Genomic DNA, 19,716 nt, shown 5'->3' with positions numbered 1-19,716 from the left:
AGTTGGGCTCTGTGCTGAGCGTGGAGCCTGCTTGTGATTCTCTCTGCCCCTCCCCCACTCGATGGCACAGGCATGCATGCCCTCTCTTTCTCTCCAAATAAACTTAAAAAAAAAAAGAGTATCTTAGCAAATACATAGAAAAGTCTCCTCAAATAAATAGTTTTAAGGAACCTAGTGGAAATTTTTGACCCGAGACATTAAAAAAAAAAAAATTTAAAAACTCAGTGGATGACCTCAGCAGCAGACTGGATGGGACAGAGGAAAGAATCCTTGAACTACAAAAAAAGAAGATGCAATGATTAGCATTAGGGCTGAAACAGGGGATGCTACTACAGATCCTGCAGGCATCAAAGTGATAATAAGGGAATGCTATGAGCAACTATACACAAGTAAATTTGACAACTTATGCAAAATAAACTGTTTGCTCAAAAACACAACCTACCACATCTAGCCCAATATGAAACAGATAATTTGAATAGGTCTCTGTTAAGGAGGTTGACTTTGTAATTTTAAAACTCCCAAAAAAGAGGGGCACCTGGGTGGCTCAGTCCATTAAATGTCTGACTCATGATTTTGGCTCAGGTCACGATCTCACAGTTCATGAGTTCAAGCCCCATTGTCAGGCTTTGTGCTTTATCGGCATGGAGCCTGCTTGGAATTGTGTCTCCCTCTGTCTCTGCCCCTTCGCCACCCATGGTCTCTCTCTTTTCCTCTCTCTCTCTCTCAAAATAAACAAGTTAGAAAAAAAGGCTCTCCAAAAAGAAGTCTCCAGGCCCACGTAGTTTCACTGGAGAATTCTAATGTTTAAAGAAGAATTAACACCAGTTTTACACAATCTCTCCAGAAACTAGAAGAGAAGGAATTGGGGGTGTCTAGGTGGCTTAATTGGTTAAGCGTCTGACTCTTGGTTTCAGCTTAGGTCATGATCTCATAGTTGGGATTGAGCCCTGCATCATGCAATGTGCTGACAGCATGAAGCGTACTTGGGATTCTCTCTCCCTGCTTATCCATGCTCTCTCTCTCTCTCAAAAAAAAAAAAAAAAAAAAAAAAAACACTTTAAAAAAGAAGGAATTGAAGCTAGTATCACTCTGATACCAAAACCAGACAAAGATAGTACAAAAAAGAAAACTGCAGGCCAATATACCCCATGAATATAAACATAAAAATTCTTATTTTGTTTATCCTTTCTTATTCTTCCAAATTTTTATTTACATTCTAGTTAGTTAACATACAGTGCAATATTGGTTTCAGGAGTAGAATGCAGTGATTCATCACTTACATACAACACCCAGTGCTCATCATAACAAGTACCCTCCTTATTACCCATCACCCATCTAACCCACCCCCACCCATCTTCCTCAGTTTGTTCTGTATCTTTGAGTCTCTTCTAGTTTGTTTATCTTTCTCTCCACCTAAGTGTTCATTGATGAATGAATGGATAAAGAAGATGTGTGTGTGTGTGTGTGTGTGTGTATATATACACACACATTGTGTATAGATATAGATATATATACACACACATTGTATATATACAATGTGTGTGTATACATTGTATATACATTGTATATATACAATGTGTGTGTATCTATCTATATCTATATACGCAGTGGAATATTATTTAGTTATAGAATGAAATCTTGCATTTGCAATGACATGGATGGAGCTAGAGAGTATGATGCTAAGGGAAATAAGTCAGAGAAAGATAAATACTGGATGATCTCATGTAATTTAAGAAACAAAACAAATGAGCAAAGGTAAAAAAAGAAAAAGGACCAAGAAACACGGTCTTAACTATAGAGAACAAGATGATGGTTACCACATGGGAAGTGGGGGTGGAGGGGGGAATAGGTGAAATAAGTGATGGGGATTAAAGAGCACAATTATCATGATGGGGAAAAAAAGAATCTAGGTTAGAAAACAGAGATTAGGCACCGGGAAACTAGAGTGGGTAAAAAGACCCAAGCAGCAGCGGGAAAAGCCAAGCTAGGGGAAGCCAGGTATGTTTTGAGAAGGGCAATCTAAAGTCATTGAAGAAAAGAGATAACCTGTACTGCTCTTAATTTCTCTCCTTCGAGACTGCCCTAATGCCAAGGCTCATTGAAGAAGAATTAAGACAGCTTTAGTCCTTGAGAACAAGGAGGAAAAATGGAGAACATTCCTGGCCACTGGGAACAAACTGGATGGCCATCCTTCAGAAATGGAGGAAAATTGCCCAAGATGATCTGGGCTCTTTGTAATGAACAAATGCACAGAGATAAGTTTATACAAAGGAGTTTGAATTTTTGGAAGTCTTGTTTATGTAGCGATTCTAAGCATATAAATGTATATCTTTCCATTGAAAAATATTTTTGTAGAAAAAAATCAATTGTATTTCTGTACACTAGCAATGACTATGTGAACACTGAAGTTACAGATATAATAGCATTTACAGTCACTCACAAAAAAATTGAAATATTTAGGTATGAATCTAACAAAACTTTGTTAGATTTGTGTACGAAAAACTGTGAAATGCTAATGAAAGATATTGAAGATCTAAATAAATAGACCTATGGTGTCTTGGGATTGGAAGAGTCAGTATTAAAGATGTCAGTTCTTTTCAAGTTGACACACAGGTTAACTCAATTCCTGTCAAAATCCCAGCAAGATCTTTTGTGGATGCAGACAAGATTATTCTAAAATTTATATGGAAAAGCAAAGGAACTGGAATAAGTAACAGGTTTTTTGTTTGTTTTTTAAGTGAGAAGAATCAGTCTACCTGATTTCAGGACTTACGATACAACTACAGTGATCAAGGCTGTATGGTGTTGTGGGGAGATAGTCACGCGTATCATTGGGACAGAATAGAGAATCCAGATGTAGACCCAAACAAAAATGGCCAACTAATTTTTGACAAAGATGTAAAAGCAGATCAATGGAAGAAAGATAGCCTTTTCAACAATTGCTGCTGGAGCAGTTGGTCACCCATCCATAGACAAAAAAAATTGAACCTCAACCCGTGTCTCACACCTCATACATAAAATTAACTCATGGACCCAAATATGAGATGCAAAATGAAAGTTGAGAAAAGAAATACAGGAGAAAACCAGGATCTAGGGCTAGGCAAAAAGTTACTAGATTTAACACCCAGTATGCTTTTTTTGAAAATTGGATTTCATCAAAATTAAAAACTTTTGCTGTGCGAAATACCCTGTGAAGAGGATGAAAATGTAAGCTACAGAGTGGAAGAAAATATTTGCAAATCACATCTTCAACAAAGGACTAGTATCTAAAATGTATAAAGGTCTTTCAAACTTAACGGTACCAAAGCATATTATCCCAATAGAAATAGACAAAACATGAATAAATGTTTCACTAGAGAATATATGCAGATGGCATATAAGCACAAGAGAAGTTGTTTAACATCATTAGCCATTAGGGAAGTGCAAATTAAAATCACAGTAAGATATTGCTGTGTATCTATCAGAATAGCTAAACTTTTTAAAAAGTGACAGCATCAGATGCTGTCAAGGATGTGGAGAACAGGATCACTCTGACAGTGCTGGTAGGAATGTGAAAATGGTAGGAACTCTGAAAAACTGGCAGTTTCTTTAAAAGCCTAACATTGCAAGTGTAGTGTGACCTAACATTTACACTCTTGGGCATTTATCACATAGAAGTGAAGTTAATGTTCACACAAAAGCCTGTATATGTGTACTTAGAGCAGCTTTATCCATAATAGCCTCAAACTAGAAACAACCCAGATGTCCTTGATTGAGTGAACAGTTAAAACAAACGGTGGTATATCCATACTGGGGAATTATTGCTGAGCAATAAAAGGAACGAACCACTGATACGTGCCAACAACTTGGATGAATCTCTGGGGGATTATGCTGAGTGAGAAAAGCCAATCCCCAAAGGTTATATACTGTATGATACTGTTTATATTACATTCTTCTTGAAATGACAAAATTACTGAAAGGGAGAACAGATCAGTGGTTGCCAGGGGGTAATGAAGAGATGGGAATAGGAGGGAAGAGAGTGCGGCTGTAAATGGCTATAGAAGTGTCAGTATCCCAGTTGTGGTGGTGTATTCTACAACGTTAGCCCTGGGAGAAACTGGGTGAAGGGTACACGGGATCTTTGATCTCTCTTATTATTTCTTAGAACTGCAGTTACCTCATAGTAAAAAGTTGAATGAAAAAAGCTGGAAGAGAATAAATTTTGTGCCAGAAAGTATATAAGACTTAGCTTTCACCTACCTTTCCTTTTTTTGCTGTTTTAAAGGAAGAGACATCTAAGAAGTCTTTTTGTGCTCTGCATCTTACTACCTTCCATTTTTCTCCAGCACTTTCATGAATCCTCTTTTCAAAATTTTCCCTGTCCGCTGACTCCTTCTCTTTTGCCTGTGAAAAGGCTTAGCTCTCTCTCACTGAAATAACAACACACACACACAAAACAAATTAAACAAGCAAATTTCCTTTTGCTTTCTCCTTCTCACACACTCTACCCTAAACCTTAAGAATCTTCCTTGACATTTGTCTCTTCCTCAGCTTCTGTCTCTAATTCTCTCTCTCTCCCTCTCTCTGCACCTTCCCTACTCACTTGTTCTCTCTCTCTCAAAGATCTGTTGCGGTACCTCCTAACTATCTCTGAAAGCCGTCCGTGTTGCTGCCACCTTATTCTAAGCTACTGTCAACTGTCACCTCAGTTACTCCAGTGGTCCCCTGTTCTTCCCATACTTACTCTGGCCTCATTCCAGATACATCTTCACACTCTGGCCAGAGTGATCTTTTCAAAGCTCAGATCTCATAACATCATTGTCAACCCCCTACCCATTTATTCATGTATGTATGTATGTATGTATGTATGTATTTTTTTTTTATTCATTGTTTTTAGACTAAGGACTCAAATTATTAAAATGGCTTTCAAAACCTTGTGTGGTCTGGCTCCATTCTCTTCTTTCTTTTTTTTTTCTCTCTTAAACCAGGCCACACTAGTTATTTTTAGATCCCCAAATACAGCGTAGTCCTTTCTGCCACTGTTCCTTTGCATATGCTAGTCCTTCCTTCTGAAATCTTTTTCTCCTTTTCATTATTGATTAGCTCCTCCTCATTTTTCCGATCTCAGTCCAAAGGTTACTTTGGTCAGAATATTTCTTTATTTCTAATTTCCTGGTAGGTCCTTTTGGTATGCCATTTTGTGGAATTCTCATCTTTTATGTGTGTCTTTCCCACTGAGTTGCATGGGTGCACTGTTGTGTTTTTGCTCGCTGCTACATCCCCAGCTACTACCTGACACATAGAGGCACGCCAACAAGTGTTTGCCAAATGAGCAGATATATCCCTCTCCTTACCTTCTCTTGCATCGTTTCTAAGAGTGGTCAATACTTTTTGTTTTCTCTTTACCTCTGTTATTATTGCCCATATTTTATCTTCTTTCTCTTTAATTCTGGACCATTACAGTGATTTTACAATCAAACTTTCTTCTTCTAGTTTTTTCCCCTTCCTCTTCTTCACTAAATTATGTGATTTATCTGCTTAAAAGCCTTTTCCTTGGCCAAAAAAAAAAAAAAAAAATATTCTTAGCACACTAAGCTCTCTTAGATTGACCCCGACTACCCAGGGATACACACACATACTCCCTTTGTCCAGCAACACTCAGTCTAACTTGGGTTCAGTGACCAGGCATAAACTTTTCACATATTGTTCCTTTTGCTTGTATCTTTGAATTTTGGAGTTCTAAAGACTTGATTGCCATCTTACTGTAAGCCAGTATATCATCGTGTGAACAAGTTAAGTGAATTCTACCAGGCTAATGGACATTCTTCCTCCCAGGCTTCTTTTAAGGGAGTAAAATCAATTCCATTAAGAAAGATTACAATCTGTAGTGATACTCAGTTATGGCAAATATGAGGCAAAACAAGTATCAGGAGTATTTTTTAGCATAACTGTTAGATATAAATTACTGTCTGTCAGTTCAAAAGTCCCACACCAACTAGCATTTCAAGTTATGTTCAACTGGGTATCACATGTATATATTGCTGAATTTCCACTTGTGAATGTTGTTTTCCATTTCTTAAGATTAATAGCGATTTTATCTAAGGGTGAAATAGAGGGTTTTAATTTTTGTGAATTTTTTCACAAAAAAATAGCCTTGCTGCTATTTTTTTGAGGCATGGAATGCCTTTCTGTCTTATCCTAGTAGCCCGTGCTCTGTTTCATGATATGTTGTATTGCTTCCCTATCTCATCACATTAAATTGGGATTTGAGGGCATAATAGAGATGTTTCACATTGGAAGGCCGCTTGACAAAGTTTAGTTGTGACCTTGCAGGGTATTTCTTAGAGAAGTCGCCAGACCTCATTCTGGTTTTCCTCTTTCTTTGTTCAGAAACTTAATCTTGTTTATCAAATTCAGGAAGACTAATTACTCAGGCTAAAAGTGTACTGACATTTAAGCCAGAATAGCACTTTACTTAGGTTAAGAATTATAATTGTAGCACAGAATAAATAGTCATTTCCTCTATTTTTTGCACAGCAGGAATTTTATATGAAAAGCCAAATTATAATCAGAACATTTTTCGTTGAACATAGATACAGATAGGAAATGTGACAGTACTAAAATTTGAGAGAAAAAAATTTGCCTATGAAAACCAGGTTAGACATAGAACCTCAAAATAAAAATAAAATTACAACTCTACAAACTCTCCAAATCAACTAAACTTGTTTACTTTGTAAAAATTTGATGAAAATATTGATTTGTGATTTCTTCCTCAATGTTATAGGATTATTTTACTTTTTCTTCAAATATTCCTTTAAAAGATTTAAATCACTCTGTAGATTTGGATTATAGTGGGCAGCATCCTCGTTGATAAATGGCATGATAGCTGATTCTCGCCCGGCAACCACACCCAGGGAGCTAGCTGTTCCCTGGCAACCGTGTTCCCTCCCTTCCCTGCCCTTTTTCCTCCCCTTCCCAGCCAAGCCACCACAGGAAACTTTCAGTAGGCACTGTGGCCCCATGACTTTATGTCTCTGATCTGACATTTTACTCTCTCCATTAGTCCTCTCAGTGTGGCGTGCTATAGTGGAGTGACTCTGAGATTGATTCCAGACTTTAAAATTACATAATTTGTAGAAAAACTGGGTAGAGTCGGGAGGCAGGGATGGACTATAAGGAGTGGAATTGGTTACAAAAGTGGTCTGCTTTTGAGAATAATTAGAAGTGTTGGAGATAATTCATTGTAACATTTTGGTTTGTATTTGTGATATGTATGCATTTAAATATGAGCAAAGCAAATTGGACTAAATTATATTCTGCTAATTTTATGTTAGTCTCAGTCCTTATGTAGCCATATGAATAACCTGTTTAAGTGTTTTCTCTGTTTTATGTGGAAAGTTTCTCAGGTATTATTTTCCTAGCTCTGAAATGTATCAATATTTTTTATACAGCTCTGAAAAATTGGCGTTGCTGGCAGGTGGTAGTCTGGAGATCAGTGATGTCACTGAGGATGATGCGGGGACTTACTTTTGTATAGCTGATAATGGGAATGAGACCGTTGAAGCTCAAGCAGAGCTTACAGTACAAGGTATGTAACCATTTCCTGTATAAATAAATTCTCTGTACGGTATGGGTTTGCTAATTATTTAACATCAAAGTGAAAGAGGCAATATAGGATAGAGTTAAAACCCTGAGCTTTAAGCCAGATTGCTTAGGTTCATACTATAGGAAATTTGCTTAACTTCTCTGGCCCTCATTTACCTCATCTGTAAAATGGAGATGATAAGAGCACTCACCCCATTGAGGTTGTTTTAAGGATTAAAAGAGTTCGTGTTTGTAAACCTCCTGGCCTATGTGACTAGAATACGATAAGAGCTCAGTTACTGGTATTATCTGTAGTACTAGTAGTAGTGTGGGGAATGATGTGTTCTGGGGCATCTGGAAGGTTCAGTTCACTCTTCTTGTCACAGAGACTTCTTGTACTCTGATCTAGATCTTGTACTCTGATCTGATCTTGTACTCTGATCTAATACTTTATCTCCTAAGAATTGGTGTTCCCTCCTTTTAGGAGAATAGATCACCCAGGACGGAATGCTCTGTGACTCTCAATGTAACATGGTCGTCTCTCCGATGATTTGATGATGTATTTCTTTCTGTTCAACTAATGTTGGTCATCACAGCATCTCCTCTTACAGGTTCTCTGATTTAGAAGTCAGAGAAAATGAACATGACATGTGCACATAATCTCTTCTTTATCCTATCTCCCTTGCCCTTCCTCCATATTGAAATGTACCCTCAGAGAAATATTTGCTCTCTCCTATGATTTGTCTATACCCTCATTTATCTTGTTTTTTTCTTTTTTTTTTAATTTATTTATTTCTGAGACAGAGACAGAGCATGAGCAGGGGAGGGACAGAGAGAGAGGGAGACACAGAATCAGAAGCAGGCTCCAGGCTCTGAGCTGTCAGCACAGAGCCCGACGCGGGGCTTGAACTCACAAACCGTGAGATCATGACCTGAGCCGAAGTCGGTCGCTCAACTGACTGAGCCACCCAGGCGCCCCTCATTTATCTTGTTTCAAATAAAAATTTTTAAGGACTTTTCTAGTACTTTCAGGAAAACTTACCATTGTTTGGATATGTAGAGGTATGTATTGGTTCATGATATTCGTTATTACCTTGTCTCAAATTGTATCATATTTGATAAAATACTTCCTGATCTGTGGTTTGGGGTTGTCTCACATTTTTATTACAGTTTCTCTTGGTACACTGGTGGGTTTTAGAGTAGGAATCACAATAGTCACATTTACTCCCAGCAGTCATGGAGGACTCAAATTTGTTTTGTTCTCATCCAACATGGGGCTCAAACTCATGACCCCAAAATCAAGAGCCGCATGCTCTTCTAACAGAGCCAGTCACGCACCCCTCAAGTTTGTTTTTGATAGGAATTGGAGAATGGATTGCTTGGGATCTTATGCTGACAAAGGCACAGAATGTTTATGTTCTCTGTTGCTATTTGTGGGTGGATTCGTAATCTCTGAAAATCAAAAGAGCAATCCTTAGACTATAACTATTACAGTTATTTACATAACTTTTGCCTCAGTTGAGCTCAGCCATTGTTCTTGGCTAGGTGGAAGGTTGGCCATGACCAGTTGTAGAATGACCAATTTATTTCTTTACCTCTATGTGGGTGGGATCATGCGAGTAGAGTATTAGTGAACTCCATCTTATTTGGCCCCTGTGCCTCCCTTAGTAGATGTTTTCTCTTTTTGTTTTTACCATTAATCAGATTCTTGGCCTAACACTCTCTTCCATTTCCTACCTGTGCCTCAGTTTCCTCTACTGTGAAGTACCTTGTCGTTAACCTCACATTGTGAGGCATGGTGTTCACCATACATGTCAGTTCCATTTGTCCATGTGGTTATTTTCTCCTTTTTAACTTTTATTCATTGTATGGAATCAAGTTAGGACTCTTCCTGTTAACTTAATTAACTATATTTTTTTAGTTATAATACATACATCTTACAGTTTGTACCAAGTTCCATCTTATTATCTGTGCCTATAGAAAGTACCTTTTAAATGAGTACATTCTAGAAAACTGAGAAACGAATAAGAGTGAGGAAACCTAGGTGTTAAAAATTGTCACAGACCTTCTCTAATCAAAACAGCATGGTATTGGCCCAAGAGAAGTCAACCAAAAGGAATAAAATCTAGCTGTTACAAGTGAATACAGAACTTAAAAATATTATCAAAGTGGGAATTCAGTTCAGAGGGAAAATCTTTTATTTACTAAAGGGTATTGGTATAATAGATTTTCAAGTAGGAGACTATAAAATCGGATCTGTACTTCAGACCAAAGGTCAGAATGTGAAAAAGTGAAGATTATATGGGTTAGTGTTTATATTATCTCTGCTGGAAAAGACCATCTCAGGAAAAACAGAAAATAGGATGTCAAGCAAAAACTGACACATTTTGACAATGTACACATTTTTAAAGAAGTTATGTAGAAGAGCCCCTGTAAATAAAGGCTAAATGCAAATGGTAAACTAGGAGAAAATAGTGTAACACATAACTGAGAAAGGGCCAGAATTCTGAAAATGCAGTTTTCAGAAAATGATTTTATTTTTAAATTTTTTTAATGTTTAAATGTTTATTTACTTTTGAGAGAGTATGCGAGCAAGAGCAAGGGAGGGGCAGAGAGAGAGGAGACAGAATTCCAAGCAGACTCCACACTGTCAGAACAGAGCTCAGTGTGGGGCTTGAACCCACGAACCATGAGATCATGACTTGAGCTGAAATCAAGAGTTGGTCGCTTAACCGACTGAGTGACCCAGGTGCCCCTGGAAAATGATTAAAAAAAAGAAAGAAAGAAAGAACCTAAGGAAAATTGGTAAAGAATATGAACAGGCAGTTCACAAAGAGGAGTTTATCAGCCTATTGCATTTCTTCATGAGTAGATAGGAAAAATTAAAAGATACCATTTTCCCCAATGATTATATTGGCAGAAATTGAAAAGATTTTGACCTCCACAGCATGTGGTGTGGTGTTCAGAGTTGAAAATTATTAGTGAAAGCGTCTCAACAGTACAGAATACTGTTGTACAGTAATACGAGCATTACCTCCTTGGTACTAGATAATTGTATTCCTCAATGAAATTTAAGATTGAATTAGCTTTTTGATACCCTTACTATAGGGAACAACCAAATTCATTTATTAACCACGCCTTATCAATTGTCCACCAGCTCTTTCTCTTCCTCCCCAGCCTCACTTGGAGAGGATGTATAAGGTTCTATGTCAGGTCACTTCACTTCTTGCCTACTATTGATAAAACATCCTGTATGCTAACTTCTCTTTTTCTACCATAGTTTCAGATCGGCTTGAGGCTAATAGTTGTCCTAATTCCTGACTCACAGAATCTTTGAGCATAAGAAAATGGTGGTGGTTTTATGCCACTACGTTTTGGGCTATGCAGCATTAGTAATTTGGGAAAGTTCATTATTATTTTTTAAAAGGCTAGAATCAAAGGAAAAGTATATCAGAGATAACCCAGAACTAAAAATTTTGACCAAACCAAGTGTGGTGGTAAAATAACATATACCATTTGATGGAGAATTATTGGAAAAGACTAACCAAGAATTGAAAATAAGCATGATAAATATATTTCAGAAGATTAGAAAGATATTAGCAATATATTTGACATTGATAGGATACTGCAACAAACAAATGAGTAATTTTTTTTGTTTTTTTTTGTGTGTGTGTTTTGTTTTTGTTTTTTAAAGATTTTGTTTTTAAGCAATCTCTACACCCATCGTGGGGCTCGAACTCACAACCCTGAAGTCAAGAGTCATATACTCTACTGACTAAGCCAGCCAGATGCCCCTAAACTGTTTTTTTAATAAGTGCCTGTGAAACAGTTACTAAAATGTGCCACATATTGAGCATAGAATAAATCTTAACAAATTTTAGAGAATTGAAAGTCTATAGATTTGACTACTGTAGAATTAAGTTTGGAACTAATTACAAACAAAGTAACTTTAAAAAATGGTAACTTGAAGATCTGGTAGTGTTTGGGCCTTAAGTGAATCACTTTGAAATAATCCATGAGTCAGGAAAGAAATGATGAAAATAGAAAACAGTTTGATGAAACAGTGGAGGTGTGACCTATCAAAACTTATGGGATACTTACAAGACATTTATAACCTAAGTACAGGTATTAGAAGAGAAGAAAGACTGAAAAATCAGTGACTTAAATATCCACCTCAAAAAGCTAAAAAAAAAAAAAAATAGCAAACTTAACCCAAAGGAAATAGAAGAAGGGAAGTAATGGCAAGAGCAAAATTAATAATATAGGAAAAACCATTCAAAATGGAGAGTTTCAACAAAGTCAAAAGTTGGTTCCTTGTAAAGCATAAAAACACTGATAGACACCTGACAAGACTTAAATACAAGTCTTGACAAAGGTCTTTATTTAGACCAAGAGTGTGCAAAACTACAGCTTACAAACCAGATCTGCCCAACTGCTTGTTTTTGTATAATAATAGCTAAAAATAGTTTATACAGTTTTAAATGGTTGAAATAGGATATTTAGTGATATATGAAAATTTTATGAAATATGATTTTATTGTCCATAAATAAAGTTTTGTTTGGTATACAGTCACATTCATTTGCATACTGACTATGGTTGTTTTTAATGGATTTGAGTAGTTGTGACACAGACCACATCACCCACAGATTCTAAAATACTATCTGGTCCTTTTCAGAAAAAGTTTAAACTCTCGATGTATACTCTGTAAACTCTTACAGATCAACAAGGTAAACAGGTAAACAAAGACAGATAAACCAGTAAAAAATCAGCAAAAGACTTGAATGGCTACCTCACAGCTCTTCAGGTGGTTATTAAACATTTGCAAAAGTGGTTTATTATCATTAGTTTTCTGATATATGCAAATAAAAGCTACAGTGAGATACTATTGTACTCCAGAGTGGTTAAAATTAAAGAGATTAACAACAGGAGGTGTTGGTAAGGATGAAGAACACGCTGATGTAGTGTTATTAGGACTATGCATTGATGTAATCATTTTAGAATACTGTTTGGCAGAATCTACTGAAATTGCACACAAACATATTTTACGATATGATGGTGGTATTCCTAGGAGTATACTTAACAGAAATGTGTAAATATATGCATCAAAAAAACACATGATAATGTTCTCATCAGCTTTATTCACAGTAAATAAAAACTGGGAATAATTACAACATCCATCAACAGTAGAAAAGATAAGTAGTATTTTTAATCCTACAGTGGCATATTATCATTGACAGACCACTGCTACATTCAGCAACATGGATAAATCTCACAAATACCATTGAAAGAAGGAAACAAGGCACAAAAGAACACATACTGTATGAGTCCATTTATCTTTTATTTATTTATTTTTTTTACACTTATTCATTTTTGAGAGACAGAGCACAAGCGGGGGAGGGGCAGAGAGAGAGGGAGACACAGAATCCGAAGCAGGCACCAGGCTCCGAGCTGTCAGCACAGAGCCCGATGCAGGGCTCAAACTCACAAACTGTGAGATCATGACCTGAGCCAAAGTTGGATGCTGAGCCACCCAGGCGCCCCATTTTTACAAAGTTCAAAAATAGGCAAAACTAATCAGAAATTAGGATAATGATTACTTTTGGACAAGGTAGTGACTGAATATGGGACAACGGGACCTCTGGTGTGTTCTGTTTCTTAATCTGGATGGTAATTAAAATAATTGAACATGTACTGTTAATGTGTGTCACATGAGGTTTTCTCTTTTTTATTGTTTACAGATAAGAAGTCATTATGTACAGAAATAGTTTGGAAAATTTTATTTTGAACTTTGTCCCATAACTGAAAGTATTTTCTTTTTCAAATGGGGTAACCAGTTTATGAGAAAGAGTTGGAGATTATATACATAAATATTTATATAGTTGTTTCTATATATGGTCATACCTATCTGACTTCTGTTATTTTTTAAGAAGTTATAGCCGCAGGAAATGCCATAGTGAGTGTTAATGCAGAAAAAGGTTATAAGTTCATTATTCATCTGTTAAAAATTTCAAGTGTATTTTTTTTATCATTAACTCTTGGGATTTCTACACATGCTGTGACGTGAATTAGCCCATCGTGTATTTCCTGTCATCTCAGATTGCGGATAACACCCATTGGTCATGAGTTGTTTTTTTTTTTTAAGAGGAATTTTTCCTTTTCTCTTACAACATTCATAACAGTCTGTGATACGCATCTCCACTCCCTCCCCCATGCACAAAAGAAGAAAATTTTCCATTTGTATCCTTGTGAGATAAATTGATAAATTCTAAATTGGCCACCTCCTTGACTTTGTCAATACTCATAATAAATGTGTCACTGAAGTTTAAATTCTACCATCTTTCTCTGAAGTCAGAGTCTAATGTCATTCTACATTTACCCTTCTACTCTGCCTGCTCTCTATCCACATCAAGACATTGATCTCCTTTTCTGCCAGTCTGCTGCTTGATTTCATTTCCCTTTAGTTCATAATGAGTTACAATATTCTGCTCTCATTTGTTAGAACTCTCAGTTCTCTTGGCTTAGGATAAAATAAACTCCTTGTGGCATATTTATAAAACATTACCAGACCTGGGGCACCTGAGTGGCTCATTCAGTTGAGCGTGCGACTCTTGATTTCAGCTCAGGGCATGATCCCAGGGTCACGGGATCGAGCCCGCATCAGGCTCTGCATTGGGTGTGGAGCCTGCTTGGGATTCTCTCTCTCCCTCTCCCCAAGTCTTTCTGTCTGTCTGTCCCTCTCTCTAAAAAAGAAGGGAAAAAAACAACCAGACCCTTCATATAAAGTCAACTTTTTCTTTTTTTTTTTTTTTAATGTTTATTTATATTAGAGAGCATGTGCATGCATGCACAGGTGAGGGAGGGGCAGAGAGAGATGGAGATAGAATCTGAAGAGGCTCTAGGCTCTGAGCTGCCATCGCAGTGTTCAGCTTGGGGCTTGAACTCACGAGCCATGAGATCATGACTTGAGCCAAAGTCTGATGCTTAACAGACTGAGCCCCCCAGGCGCCCCTAAAGTCAACTTTTTCATTGTTAACTGAGAGACACCGGAGAGTAGTTAAGAGCAGTCTTTGGACCCAGCGTGCTTGGATTCCAGTCTTACTTCTTTCGCTTACAGAAATGAGAACACGGGCAAGTTATGTAACTTACCTTTGTCTTAGTTTCTTTTATCAGTTCAGTAAGTGGTTGCAAGGAATTGATTAAATAAACTTCTGGCATTCTTCCACCTGAACCTGGGATGGAAATAGAGGTCATCTTTACCAAACTGCATATTGTTTCCTGAACATACTATATTTGCTAGCTGTATTCCCCTGTAGCCTCACACCCTCAGCTAAAATTTCTGATAGTCCTTCAAGATTAGTTCTAATCTTAACCTTGCTGTCTTTTCACAACCATTCTCTTACCCTCAGGTAATTATTATGTCTCTCTCAGTAGTTCTCTTTTTACCAGTGTTTCTTATTGATTTGTTTGTATGCCTTTTCCCACTACTGTTAGACTGGGGTCCTTATCAAACAGGGACTGGTCTTAATAATGATTTATCATAATGGATTATCAGTAAATAATTGTATGAATGAATGAAACTTTGCATTGAAATTCTGAAATGTGAAAACTAGGATGAGTTCATGTTTGTGGTTACTTTATTACCCATGTTTTCCTTTGCACCTTGTTTTTTATAGACTTGTAGTGTAAAAAATTAGGATTAAAAAAAGTCTTCTAAGGACACCTGGGTGGCCTAGTCAGTTGAGCATCTCACTCTTGATATCTGCTCAGGTTGTATTCTCACAGTCATGAGATTGAGCCCCACCTCCAGCTCAGCACTGACAGCATGGAGCCTGCTTGGGAATCTTTCTCTCACTCTCCCTCTGCCCGCTCCCCTGCTCACATGCTTTCACGCTTGCTCTCTCTCTCTCTCTTTCTCAAAATAAAGAAATAAACCTAAAAAATCTTATAAAAGCTTATCCTGGAGAAAGATGAATCATTACCCTAATTTATATAATTGAGGCCATAAGTGCCACGTTCATATATATAATGTTTATAAACAGTGCTTTATTGTCTTTATTGCCATTCTTGACTTTTTGATGCCTTCCATAAGCCAACATAAAACTTGAAAGGACCAAAGCCAATAAAGATGAGCTTTCTTCCAAATGGCTGCTTAAAAACACTTATATTCCTGGGTGGCTCAGTTGGTTAAGTGTCTGACTCTTGATTTTGGCTCAGGTCATGATCTTGCAGTCTGTGGGTTTGAGCCCACAGTGCTGACAGTGCGGAGCCTGCTTGGGATACTTTCTCTCTCTGCCCCTCCTCTGCATGCATGCACGGTCTCTCACTCTATCAAAATAAATAAACTTTAAGGGAAAAAAAATCCTTTATATTCCTTATTTGCTGTTGTAGTTCAAGACTGTGTGCATTGAATCCCTTCGTCTTTACTTCCAACCCCATGAGATGCTCCAGTACTTTGTCTTGATAACACTGTATTATCCTGCTTCTCCTTTTATTTGTCCATTCCTCTGCTTTTCTTTTATGGACATCTTTTCTTCACTTCAGTGTGCTCATTAAAATATTAGTGTTCTGCAAAGTTCTGTCTTTAACCTACGCCTCTTTGTACTCCTGGCTTCTGGTATAATTGACATCACAATAACTCCCAAATTCCTATAGCAGACCCCTTGCTGATCTTCAGACAATTCCAGTTGATGTCCTTCAACCTTTACATGTCCAAAACTGAACTGAACTTTCTTCCTTCAAAATCTTCCTCTGATTTTCTATGTATTAGTGGTGTCACTGCCCACCTCTTCACTTGTGCTTGAAACATGGGAATCATTTTTGATCATTTCAATCTTTTTTATTTCTTCTCACTTCTAATTCATTAGGTTCTTGTTGTCCTTGTCTTTACTCACCTAGTTCAAGTTCAGTTAATCTCTTTCATAGGCTGTCTTAGTATCCTAACTGGTCTTTCTTGTTCTAACCTGGTTTTCCATCAAATCAGTTTTATCAGAATGGCAGAAATGACCAAAATCCTTCCATTAAAATCTTGGAAAAATAACTGCCACAGATAAAAGTGGAACGTATAAATGAACAAGAATGAAAAGAATGCCTCTGTTGAAAAAAAGGGAAAGAGAAAATAGTCTGTTTTAAAAAACGAGATGAAAATGGAAAATTGACCTGAAAAAGTTCAACTTCGCAAATAGTAGAGAATGCAGATTAAAGTATGGGCCTTTCTTGGCCCATAGTGCCGTATATGTGCTGCTGAAGCAAGCACTTTTTTTTTTTTTTAAGAGAGAGAGAGAGAGAACACAAGTCAGGGAGAGGGGCAGAGGGGGGTGAGAGAGAGAGAGAAAGATATCGAGAGAGAAAGAATCTTAAGCAGGCTTCATGTTCAGTGTGGAGCTCAACATGGGGCTCGATCATGACTTGAGCCTGAAGTCAAGAGTCGGATGCTCAACTGACTGAGCCACTCAGGCACCCCTGTAGAGTTTTAAAATAATAATCTACTCTTGGCAAAATTGTAGTTAAGTGAGGATTCTCATACATTGCTGGTAGTAGTACACATTGGTGTAATCTTTTTGTTAAGGCAGTTTGTTAATCAAAAGTCTTAAAATTTGCACATCCTTTGGCCCACAGTTCTACTTCTAGTAATTTCTTTTAATGAAGTAATCTAGGATGTGTGCAAAGATTTATGCATAGAAATTGCAATGATACATATTTTTTGGAGTGATACATATTTAATGGAGAATTATAAACCACCTAAATGGCCAACAATAGGTGATTGATAAAATAAGTTTTGTCCTATCCATATATCAGAACACTGTGCATGTAACAAAAATCATATTTTATAAGACTATTAAGTGGCAAGATCATATGGTTTGAATACATTAAATAATATTTGTGTCATAGTTACGGTATAAATTGGGTCATACCTTTGACTTTCATTTACAAATTACCACAATTAGCAAGAAGCCTTAAATGTCTTCCTTTTGAGGTCTCATATGTAATTTTCAGAATATTGGATGTTTACTTATCTTGATGTGGTCATTTTTCTTCTAAATGCCAAGCAGAGAGAGAACTAGAGTCTGAGTCTGATCAGTTCCAGTATTGCCATTGCTTCTTGGTTTTTTTTTTTTTTTTTAATTTTTTAACGTTTATTTATTTTTTGAAAGCAGACACAGAGCACAAGCAGGGGCGGGGCAGAGAGAGAGACACAGAATCCAAAGCAGGCTCCAGGCTCTGAACTGATAGCACAGAGCCCGACGTGGGGCTCGAACCCACGAACTGTGAGGTCATGACCTGAGCTGAAATCGGCTGCTTAACCCACTAAGCCACCCAGGTGCCCTGTTTCTTCTTCTTCTTTTTTTTTAACGTTTATTTATTTTTGAGAGAGAGAAAATGAACGAACAGGGGAGGGGCAGATAGGGAGAGGTCAGCTGAGCTGTCAGCACAGAGCCTGATGCGGGGCTGGAAGATCATGCATGCAAGATCATGACCTGAGCATAGTGTCTGACGCTTAACCAACTTAGCCACCCAGGCGCCCCTAATATTGCCATTGCTTCTTAAGGTATTATAGCTAGCTAGCTTCTTAGAAACCCCATGTGTTTCTTTTCTTTGTGCTGTTCCTTCTGTGTAGTTTTCCTCTTTTTACCCTCTTGCCTGGCTTTTCTCAGAAATCTCTGAAACTCTTGCTCCCATTTACTCCCTTTGTTTGCGTGGACCCATTTTCTCTTACTTCTTCCATTACATATTCTGATTTTGCATATATACCTTGCATATATCTTCCTCACTTGTTACATTTAAGTCTCTTTTTTTCAGTTTGTGTATGTTTCTTTCTTGCCAGTTCCTTGAAGACAGGTCTGCATCAGTTTCAATTTTTTGATCCATAACACCTAAATATAGTGTCTGACACTACATTTTTAAAAAATGTTTATTTATTTATCTTGAGAGAGAGAGAGCGAGTGTGTGAGCCAGGGAGAGGGGCAGCGGAGATAGAATCCCAAGCAGGCTCCACACAGCCAGCATGGAGCCTAATGTGGGGTTCAATCTCATGACTTGAGGTAAAATTGAGAGTCAGCCTCCCAACCAGCTGAGCCACCCAGATGCCCTCAACACATTTTTTTTAACAGCAAATGGGTAAGATACTTGGACATTTTTATAATATGCAATCTAAATCCAGAATTTTTTTATAATTTCACTTTATAGATGTTCCATTTTTGAAGCCATTGCTGTAAGTCAGAAATTATTTTATAATCTTTATTGGGACCTGAATCTCTTTGAATTGGTTTGCAGTTCTTACATTTTTATCATACCAGTGGTCATGTTAGCTTTCAGGTAAATCCCGTATTTTACAAGCTTGAAATAATTTTCTAATAGTTATGTAAATTTATTCTGAAGTACAACAGCCTCATTTCCATGGTAACTAACCACCTTCAGGAGATAACCTGCAGGTATAATAGAAGAGATGAGGAATATCCACATGAAATAAAATGAAATATGATGTAAATTTAGAAGCTAGATTTATGTGGAATACAGATGCATGTTTCAGACCACGAAAATACTACAAAATAGAAGAGCCATTCATATGTCAAAAGATCCTGCCTGTTTTGCTGTTTGTGCATTAGTCAAAGTGCAACATGACAAGAAGAATTCAACTCTGTTGTGCTTTTATGTTACCAAATGACCCTAATTAGGAGGAAGCTTTGTGGGACAAATAAGCAGGAATCGTGGTATACAAATAGATCCCTGGTTTCTATAAGATCACTACGAGATCAGGGACACCTGGGTGGCTCATTTGGTTAAGCGTCTGACTTTGGCTCAGGTCATGATCTCACAGTTTGTGAGTTTGAGCCCGTATTGGGCTCCGCGCTGGTGGTGTGGAGCCTGCTTGGGATACTCTCTCTCCCTCTCTCTCTGCCCCTTCCCCACTTGCACTCTCTCTTTATCTCAAAACAAGTAAGTAAACTTAAAAAATACATACATACATACATACATACCACTTAAGAGACCAGCATTACCTCATAGAAGGAATATGATATGATGAAAAGAGCTTTGTTTTTGGAGGCATGTCCCTGTTTCCCAGTCTCTGGCCATGTCACCTTGGCAAATTAGTCAGTTACTTGAGCCCCATTTTTCTTATTTGTAAAATGGAGATGAGAATGCCTTCTTTTTGGT

General features: G+C 37.4%; 1 protein-coding gene across 3 annotated transcripts in view; it reads left to right on the top strand.

The window, feature by feature from the left end:
• Positions 1 to 19,716, top strand: part of NEO1 (neogenin 1) — a 239,249-nt gene that overhangs the window by 90,360 nt on the left and 129,173 nt on the right. For all 3 annotated transcript variants that reach the window (XM_047074419.1, XM_047074420.1, XM_047074418.1), the window contains exon 5: positions 7,431 to 7,567. In XM_047074419.1, coding sequence (XP_046930375.1) covers positions 7,431 to 7,567 — 137 coding nt within the window. The remainder of the gene's footprint in view (positions 1 to 7,430; positions 7,568 to 19,716) is intronic.

The sequence above is a fragment of the Lynx rufus genome, unplaced genomic scaffold (assembly GCF_022079265.1).
Source record: "Lynx rufus isolate CCGP_SWC_20201006 ecotype Redwood Valley unplaced genomic scaffold, mLynRuf1.p SCAF_13, whole genome shotgun sequence".
NCBI classification, from domain to species: domain Eukaryota; kingdom Metazoa; phylum Chordata; class Mammalia; order Carnivora; family Felidae; genus Lynx; species Lynx rufus.
Note: the sequence above shows the minus strand (reverse complement) of the source record. Positions and strands in the feature narration are given on the sequence as shown.